The sequence below is a fragment of the Myxine glutinosa genome, chromosome 2, assembly GCF_964187855.1.
Source record: "Myxine glutinosa chromosome 2, kmMyxGlut1.1, whole genome shotgun sequence".
Classification (NCBI taxonomy): domain Eukaryota; kingdom Metazoa; phylum Chordata; class Myxini; order Myxiniformes; family Myxinidae; genus Myxine; species Myxine glutinosa.
In genome coordinates, this window is record NC_136262.1 from 98,185,432 (window position 1) to 98,195,431 (window position 10,000).

General features: G+C 43.2%; 1 protein-coding gene across 3 annotated transcripts in view; it reads left to right on the forward strand.

Moving 5' to 3' along the window:
- Window positions 1-10,000, forward strand: part of LACTB (lactamase beta) — a 34,788-nt gene that overhangs the window by 14,941 nt on the left and 9,847 nt on the right. For all 3 annotated transcript variants that reach the window (XM_068104666.2, XM_068104667.2, XM_068104665.2), the window contains exons 3-7: window positions 5,030-5,352; window positions 5,561-5,619; window positions 7,015-7,081; window positions 8,024-8,214; window positions 8,479-8,824. In XM_068104666.2, the coding sequence (XP_067960767.2) occupies window positions 5,064-5,352; window positions 5,561-5,619; window positions 7,015-7,081; window positions 8,024-8,214; window positions 8,479-8,824 (952 nt within the window). In that variant the 5' untranslated portion in view covers window positions 5,030-5,063. The remainder of the gene's footprint in view (window positions 1-5,029; window positions 5,353-5,560; window positions 5,620-7,014; window positions 7,082-8,023; window positions 8,215-8,478; window positions 8,825-10,000) is intronic.

Below are 10,000 nucleotides of genomic sequence, written 5' to 3' on the forward strand. Positions count from 1 at the left end.
ATCGTGATTTAATATAATATCGTGATGATATAATAATGTAATATCCTGATGATATAATAATATAATATAGTTATGATATAATAATATAATATCGTGATGATATAATAATATAATATCGCGATTTAATATAATATCATGATGATATAATAATATAATATCGCGATTTAATATAATATCGTGATGATATAATAATATAATATCGTGATTTAATATAATATCGTGATGATATAAATAATATAATATCGTGATGATATAATAATATAATATCGCGATTTAATATAATATCGTGATGATATAATAATATAATATCCTGATGATATAATAATATAATGTCGTTATGATATAATAATATAATGTCATTATGATATAATAATATAATATCGTGATGATATAATAATATAATATCATGATTAAATGTAATATCATGATGATATAATAATATAATATCGCGATTTAATATAATATTGTGATAATATAATAATATAATATCACGATTTAATATAATATTGTGATGATATAATAATAGGATATCGTGATGATATAATAATATAATATTGTGATGATATAATAATATAATATCGTGATGATTTAATAATATAATATCGTGACGATATAACAATATAATATTGTGATGATATAATAATATAATATCGTGATGATATAATAATATTGTTGCAGATCTCCGACGTCGGCCTTCCCCTTATCAAGGGGGATTAATCCCCTTGTCCTTTATCTGGCCGACGCGATCCTGGAGGTTATAACGCTAGGGGGCGAAGGTCCGACCTGGCCTACCTCCCCCGGAATTGTGCCGATTGCCTTGCCCGTGAAGGCGCGGCACCGACCATACAGGGCGGGACCCGGCCAGATTCGTGCACAGCGCTCCATGCAAGAGCACCGCGGCAACAATCCCCGCCGGCCCCCGCAGCACACAAAGAACACCACGCCCCGAGAGCTTGCATCGGATATACGTCGGCCTAAGCGCTGCCCCGGTCTGCGTCGATGCTCGAGTCGCATTCTCACATCCACACCTCGCGACCCGTTCTACACTCACACATTGAGGCGTCTCCATACACTCCCTGCACTTCGTCACCGCACTCTCTCTCCGTGCACTCTCTTCCGCTCCACACTCAGCTGCACACCACTCGCTGCTAGCACACTCCATAACACACCTTTCTTCCCCGCACTCCTCGTGTGCACTCACCCCCGTTACGTACTCCGTAACACTCACGGGTGTGCACTCTTGCATACACCCACTCAGCGCACTCCTACCCACGGGTGTGCAATCTCCTGCTGCACACCCAATCACGTGCTCTGGTGTGCATCCCCGCACACTCTCCACAACCAACTCGTGTGCATTCTCGCACACTCTCTCCATCCATCTCACACTCTGTGTCGCACTCACTATCACACATACGCTCCGTTGTGCATTCTCCCTCGCTCTCGGTTTCATACTCACGCTCCGAAGCCGTTCGCACACGCGTGCCAATCCGCGCCATTCACTCTCGTACATCGCACCACGGACCTCCCACAAGCGCCTGGGTGACGCCGGGATTCCAAGCGTGCGAAAAATCCTTTCGCGCCAAACCTTTTCACGCCATATACAATCCTGCTTACCTTTGGGATCCTTTTCTCCTGCACCAGCTGCAAACTTTAATTGGGGTTAGGAAGTACGGCATCATGATGCGAACACAGACTTTGCACATATTCCATCTTTTCCTCCCGCGATTGCTCTTCTAAGTCCGCCGTCTTCTTAACCCCTTTTTCAACTATTTCTTTTATTTAAATTTCTTTTTCCTTGTTAAGTTCGACGACCGCTGGTGCTAATAAAATATAATTTTCTAATTCGGCGGTCGTCGGCTTTTCTATCCCCCGTGTCGCGATTTCTACCCCAGTCCACCCGGCTGTGCTTTGCTCCCCCTCGCTTAACCCGCGCTCCTCAAGCTCCTCGCGCTACCCCGTCGCATACCGATGTGCCTTTCCCGCTCGACCTGCGGTCAATGTCCTTCCCATATTCTTTTATGTGGCCACCCATTCTGTTTTCAAACCCCATTAACCCCTCGTTTATTTCTCTGGCTCGGCCATTCACGTCCTTCAACTGGCCCCCCAATTTGCTTCCTACTCCCCTCAATTTGCTCTCTAACCCCCCAATTTGATTTCCCAAATTACTTAACCCGTCTTTCAATCCCCCAATTTGGTTTCCCATCTCCATTTGTATGGCTGCCTGTAGCTGCGCATTGAGGTTCTGCATATCCATCCCCCCCACTTGCGCAGCGTGCGCAGCCCTCGTCGCCATGTGCGAGGCGCCGCCATTTTGTTCTCCTGCAACCGCTGCACCCTCATCAATGTTCTCTCACTTCTTCTAATTGTCCCACTTCTTCCCGGGGGTCCTGGGTTACCTCTAACTCCTCCTCATCTACCCCCACCGGCATCCGACCGCCTTGGCTATCCATGGCATGATTCAATTTAGATGTTAGTGCTAAATTTGGGTCGCTCGTAATTTTGACCAAATTCGTCCAAAAGATTAAAAAAATTGGTTCCGGTTCAAATCCCAGTCCCAGACACCAATTGTTGCGGATCTCCGACGTCGGCCTTCCCCTTATCAAGGGGGATTAATCCCCTTGTCCTTTATCTGGCCGACGCGATCCTGGAGGTTATAACGTCCTTCCCGGGCAGCGTTAGGTAGGGTTTTTAGGAGTAGGGATTCACTATTACCTTAGTACTAATGCTGACCAGAAACGAGGTAATAACTCTTGCCCGAATCACGGATATTGATGGAAACGCCGAGCGGATAGCAATCCGCGATCCGAGCTGTTAACAGGGACTAGACCCGATTATAGCGGTTCCTAATCGTGCCACGCTTACCCAATGGAGAAAAGACTAGGACGATCGAATTAAGAGGAAAACCAGGAAGAACAGGTAATTTATTTGCAATGTACAAAGAAGAGGAAAAGAAAGAAATGTACAAGGAAGAGGAAGAAAAAGTACACAGGGCAGCCTTAATCACAGTCTTAACTTATTCCCTGGACTCGGGCCCGCTCGCTCTCAGACTCTGTCTCAGAAGCAGACTCACGCGGGGATGCAGATGGTCGGGTTGAGGGTCCGGCGATGGCGTTCCCAGCTCGTCCGGTCCCCGACTCGTACCAGCAAACGATGGTGGAAACCCGGCAGGCAGCTCTCCGTGTAGCGTAGGCGCGAGCGGACAATTATTGTGACGGGGAAAGGGTAAGCTGGGCTAGCGCGACTTCGTGGCTCTTGGCCGCGTATGTAATATGTGTACTGGCGCCTTTACACGCGCTCCCGGTATTACTCGCTCCTAGCGCCCCTTCCCCAATGTCCCTCTGCACGCTGCAGTTCTCAGCAATGCGTGCTGCGCACTCGCCCTTTGTAAGCTGGTTGCCACAGCGCGTCTCTCCCTCTCGTACTCAGTGCACGTTCCAGGTCAAGCGCCTCTCTCTGCCCGCTCAGACCTGAAGGTCAATCTCCTATCACGAGTGCAGTTGCGTCAGTCCTCTCGTAAAGCGCAATTCCTTCAAGTCCTCTCAAAGGGCTTTGCGTGCGCGCTTTTATCAGCCAAGCCAGCGAACCCTCTCGGAAGCCCCCACCATGCCCTGCCAGGCGATCTCACCTTAGCCCTGGTTGGCTGGTGTGGTTTTACCGGCTCCGCCTTGATGGCTGTTTGACGTGGCCGCACCTCCATCCTTGCGCTCCACCCCCTTTTTCCGGGCTTCACCTCGTGGCTTTTGGGCTGGTTTGAGCGAGCCCAAGGGCAGGGAAGGCTGCTGGCCAAGGAGCGTAACAAATTGGGAGGACCGATGGGGCACAGACTGGAGAGCATTTAATGGCGTCGCTTGGAGGGAGGCTGCAAAATGGACGAGGGGCCTACTCTTATTTGTTTTACGCAACGTAGATGCAACTATTGGGAATGGCCTTATCTAAACACGTACTAATAAATAACTACCGTCCTAAGGTGACCTACGTGTTGCCTATGGCCTATCTATGGGGTGCAACCTTTAACCTTTAATGATGTTATATTTACAAGTGTGGGTTCTCAAAACCGCAACAATATAATATCGTGATGATATAATAATATAATATCGTGATGATATAATAATATAATATCGTGATGTTATAATAATATAATATCGTGATGACATAATAATATAATATCGTGATGATATAATAATATAATATCCTGATGATATAATAATATAATATCCTGATGATATAATAAAATAATATCGTGATTTAATATAATATCGTGATGATATAATATTATAATATCGTGATGATATAATAATAGCATATTGTGATGATATAATAATATAATATCCTGATGATATATTATATAATATCGTGATGATATAATAATATAATATCGTGATGATATAATAATAGAATATCGTGATGATATAATAATATGATATCGTGATGATATAATAATATAATATCGTGATGATATAACAATATAATATCGTGATGATATAATGATATAATATCGTGATGATATAATAATGTAATATCGTGATGATTTAATAATATAATATCATGATGATATAATAATATAATATCGTGATGATATAATAATATAATATTGTGATGACATAATGATATAATATCGTGATGATATAATAATGTAATATCGTGATGATATAATAATATAATATCGTGATGATATAATAATATAATATTGTGATGATATAATAATATAATATCGTGATGATATAATAATATAATATCCTGATGATATAATAATATAATATTCTGATGATATAATAATATAATATCGCGATTTAATAGAATATTGTGATGATATAATATTATAATATCGTGATGATATAATAATATAATATCGTGATGATATAATAATATAATATCGTGATGATATAATAATATAATATCGCGATTTAATATAATATCGTGATGATATAATAATATAATATCACGATTTAATATAATATCGTGATGATATAATAATATAATATTTTGATGATATTTTAATAACAACAATGAAAGTGTTTTTTTTTTAAAGGTTTTTATCAAGACGTATTGGAGTCGGTGCAAACATGTGCTTCAGTTTGTACTCTTTGGTCGTACGTTTGCGTCGACTGCTGCCATTGCTGCGAGCACAACAGACGCAGCATCGCTTTTTCTTCGGGTCATCAAGTGTTGCTAGGCAACATGCTGCCGCTGCCCAAGCAGTCAGGATCTGTGGCCTTGCCGGACGCAGAGGCCTGTGGATGGCTGCTCTTGTAGGCTTTGGTATAGGCGCCGGGTGCGTCCTGGCTCACGACTCTGCATCTTTCACTCCTGCCCCCACTGTCAGCTGTTCAACCAAGTTTGCCACTTCGAATGGTCGGTCGGGTTTTTAAAAATTTTTATTTTAAGTCTGAATACTTCTTGAATTATTTAATTTACATCTTGTCTTTTGTCCTTCAATAATGCTTTCACATGTTATTTTTATATTTAAGTTTTTATCATGTTTTGCCATGCGAAAACAACTTTTGCTTGTCTCCTTTTCCTTTTTCCCCCCCTTGTTGTTGTTTTTTGGATTATGAGTCAGACCCCCCTGATTTGAAGCAAGCAGTGCAGCAAAGCCTCGAGTTGTTGCGGAGGGTGAAGGTGAGAACTATAAACTATTTCCACGGTTAGATGGAAAACGAGTCTTAATTGTGAAGGTTAACATCGCTCTGCTTCAGCGTACAGGTAGAACAATGGATGAAATCAACAAGAAGTTCATCGAGGTATGTTAACCACTTTAGTAGGCTAACGTTGTGGACTGCTAACCCTTTGCCGGAGCAAGAGAGGAGCGTTAACCTTCCTCTTTTACTCCTCTGCTCTGACAAAAGGTGAACTCTGGAAAAGTAAGCTTTTCCTGGCTTCACACAGTGGTTAGCATACCTTGATCAACTTCCTGTTGTTGATGATGGTTGCATTTTTATTTCCTGGATGAGACATACTGTATATGTATTGTATGTTTGTGGGTATGAATGTCATATTGCAGGCACTTGGTGTCATTATTGTGAAAGTTTATTTGTTTGGAAAACTAGATAAAAAATAGTCACATGCTCTTTGCTAATGATCACGGAAGTTTAATACATTTGTCCGCTTGTGATTATTTTGTGGCGATTCATCAATGTGTGTGCCGTCCCTCGGATGGACGTTAAACCGGCATCCCATCTGCTGGAATTACTTTATGGACATTAAAGATTCCACGGTGTCCTTCATGAAGAGTAGGAGAGCTATCACCGGCACTCTGATCAAATTACAACTTCCCGCCTCCTTCAGTCGAGTATCCTGTGTTGGAGAGGCCTCTCCAGGATTGTAACTCTCACTAAAGAAACTGCCTCGGCAGAACCAACACTGTATAGACTATAGAGCATGATGAACAGACTTTCGAGCATATTCATTTTACTTACAAATACTTGCATTGTACGTAAGGCTATATGAACGCATGTTAAAAAGTTGTATCTGTTGTGTGAATTTTTATTAATTTTTCTTACAAATATTTGCATTATTAAGTGTGGGATAGGCTCCACAAAAGGAATGCACTATCGGAAGCAAAGAAGAACCACCTTTTGAGGCCATTTTTCTCCACAGAGCAGGAGTTTGCCTTTTTCTGGCACCTTGGTCCCATTTTTGAAGCAATGTTTTATGGCCGGATGCCCTTCCTGCCGCCAACCCTGTTGGTCACCTCTTGCGACACACAGGGAATTACCAGTGAACTGGTCCTCAATTTGCCGACCTCGGAAGGATGACAGGCTGAGTCAACCCCACTGGCGTTAATTCAACGATCGACCGGGATTCGAACCCAAGATCCTAGGATCCCTAGCCGGCACCCTAACCGCTAAGCCAACACCAGGCTAGTATAGGAAATAAAGATTGAGGAATTTTTTTTTTTGAGGATTGTATTCCTTGCAATGTTAATCAGCTGGCCCAAAATGAACTATGACGTCCTGGAGGAGCCTTCGTCCAACTACAGGCTGGTGGACCGTAGTTTTTCTGTCATTCTCTCAGAACGAGACTGGAGCTCCAGGATTCACGGTTGCTGTTGCTGTTAACGGCAAGACTGTTTGGGCGCAAGGTACTTGTCTTCCCCGCACACTTGTTTTAAAGTAAACGTGGTACCAATTTTGGAATATACCACGTGGATTACTAGATCCCTTGGGTCTAAATGTTGGTCAGCCAAGGTGCTTGAGAAATTAAGACTAAAAAATTTAAATGTTCAATAATGCCCGGCTTTCAATCCTTGCTCTCAACGTCCTGGATAGGTCAGTTTTTTGGTGGTACGTTTTAATATCGACATATATATTTATATTGCTAATAAAGTTGGTTAGGGATAAAAAAAAATTCTGAAAATATAGAAATGGTCACTACCAGAGTTTTGCATACAAGACCACGTGATGCGTCACCTGATGCCGGTTCTGTGTGGCGATAAGGAAATGAGTTGTTTGCATTATGAGTTAACAAATGCAGAATGAGGACTGGCAGGATAGCCTAGACGTATGCATACTCACCTTTGAACTATCTCGCGTGGGTTTGAATCTCGGCCTAGCTAGAAACTCTCATCCTGATATGTTGCATACATGGTGAGGCATCAATGTGTGTGGACATTGAAAACCGGGCATCCCATCTGTTGGCATTTGTTGGTTGACGTTTTAAAGATTTCATGGTGTCCTTCACAAATTACAAAAATTTTAAAGATTCCACCGTGTCCTAGCCAAATTACAAATTCCCACTCAGACTGACTACTGGGAAGGCAATAGCAAACCACTCCTTGCCAAGAAACTGCTTCGACAGCACAAAAATTCTGAAAGAATATGGTAAATCTCATAATCATCAAGGGCAGAATACCAGGGCCTAGTGCTGTGCCTGTTTTTACATTTGTCAACACCTCATTCGTTGACCTGCAGCCATTTTTATTTTTCTTAAACCAATGACTTATGAAACACTGACTACTATTGATCTTCCGTTTTGAGATTCTGCTCTCACACTTTGTTTGTGCTCTCATTGTGCTGTGTCGCAGGCCTAGGCCTTGCTAACCTGGAGCTACGCATGCCTTGCAAGCCTGATACAGTCATGCGAATAGCAAGCATCAGCAAATCCCTCACAATGGCCGCGCTCGGACGCCTGATCGAGGCGGGTAAATTGGACCTGGATGCTCCAGTGCAGACGTATGTTCCACAGTTTCCACAGAAGGTGTACGAAGGGGAAAAGGTATTCTAGCCTCAAGTGAAAGTCCAGAAAATTGAGAACATAACGTTAACTTGTGTTTGATCTCCTGATTTACTGTTTGGGTAGTTCACACAAGTACGATAGGCCTACACGGTATTGGCCAAACCATATGATTTGCCCATGTCTTAATCTGGCGCATACATTAGAGCAGCAGATGAAAATTTCCTCCTTTTTTGCCTAAATAATAAAAAGTTGGCCCCTTAGGGTATGGAACTGTTGTTAAAAGGGACTTTATGGTGTTTCCAGGTTGTCATCACCTCACGTCTGCTGGCTTCCCACCTGAGTGGTATCCGCCATTATGAGAAGGACCCAAAGAAGGTCCGGGAGGACAAGGCAAAGAGGCAAGGGCTTTTGTGTGCTGAAAAAAAGCGTTTTGGTGATGGTGAGGAAGAGGTGAAAAGTGCAGGTGTAGTAACACCGACTGCGATTGAAAAATCTACCATTAAAAAACCCCAATGTGACCGAGGAAATCTTAAGACCCGGGTTCACAAAGTACCTTGTGAGAATGAAGAATTCTACATTAAAGAGAAGTTTGACACCGTCACAGACGCCTTGAAGCTTTTCAAAGATGATCCACTCATCTTCAAACCAGGTGAGGTTGTTACGAAGGGCTTTTGGAATATAATGCAAATATCTTATGGAAAAAAAGGATTTATTTGGTTATTTTAAAATTGTGTTTATTAATTGGGCCATTATTTGTGGGGGAGGGGTGGCTGGTATTTGTTTAAATTAGTTTTGATGAACATTGCAGCTTCCTTTTTCCAAATCCTTCTGACCCCCTGTCTCACCTACACTAACTGGAGGCTACCTCCAGTGGGGGCATTGCTCTCACAACTCTTCACAACACTCACTCCATGCACCATGCACACCAAAAATTTTTGTCACCATTTGAACTTCCACTTTCACACATCAGCGCAGTTCCCTTCTGGGTCACCAATCATCCCGAATACGATTGAGCAACAAAGGAGAGGAGAAAGGTGCACCCCAATGCTGTAAGTCATCAAATTATAATCAATTCATCCCATGTACAAATTCCTCCAACTATAGATTTTCACACACACTTCAAATTTCTTAAAAGGCCAATAGTCTCGTACTCCAAATTGGATGTCAAATTTAAATGGTCCTTCGTCCCTTCTGCTTTCCATAAAAGCCAGAGCCCATAGAGGCCTCAGTCAGTCTGTCACTGCCTCTATGTTTCCTCAGAAGGCTCCATCACTTTGAGCCTTGCTTTCGGCCCTGCTTAGCTCCTTGCTGCTCCCGTCTCCTCTGTTTCCTGCACTCGGCTCTGCTTACCCCGAGGTGAGCTCTGTGCCTAATAGCAATACCCACAGTTCCTCCTGCCTTTCCTCCAAGGCTCATGGGTCTGGCACAGCCACCTGCAACAGGAAAGGAGGGGCCTTTCCTCTTGGCCTCTGCAGCGTCTGGGATGGTCGCAAGCACCGGCGTTGGTCACCACCATTCTCTCTCAGCTCTCGAAGCACAAGTCTGTGTGACCAACCTTTGTTGCTAATGGTTTCTACTCTGCCTATAATCCAACACATCAGTTCTTAATCCGGCTAGCAGCATTTCTCCTCCTCTCTGCCACTCAGCTGTAAACACGATGCTCACACCACTCTCAGTGCAATCACGCCACTCACTGGGGGGAGCGTCTGCCCAGGTGTTCCCGATCAGCTCATCAAGCTGCTCCTCTGCAGCATGCGTGTGTGCGACCACATAACTAGCGAAGACCGCCTGCTCCTCTAAACAGTCGCATCTCTCCACCAGGTTG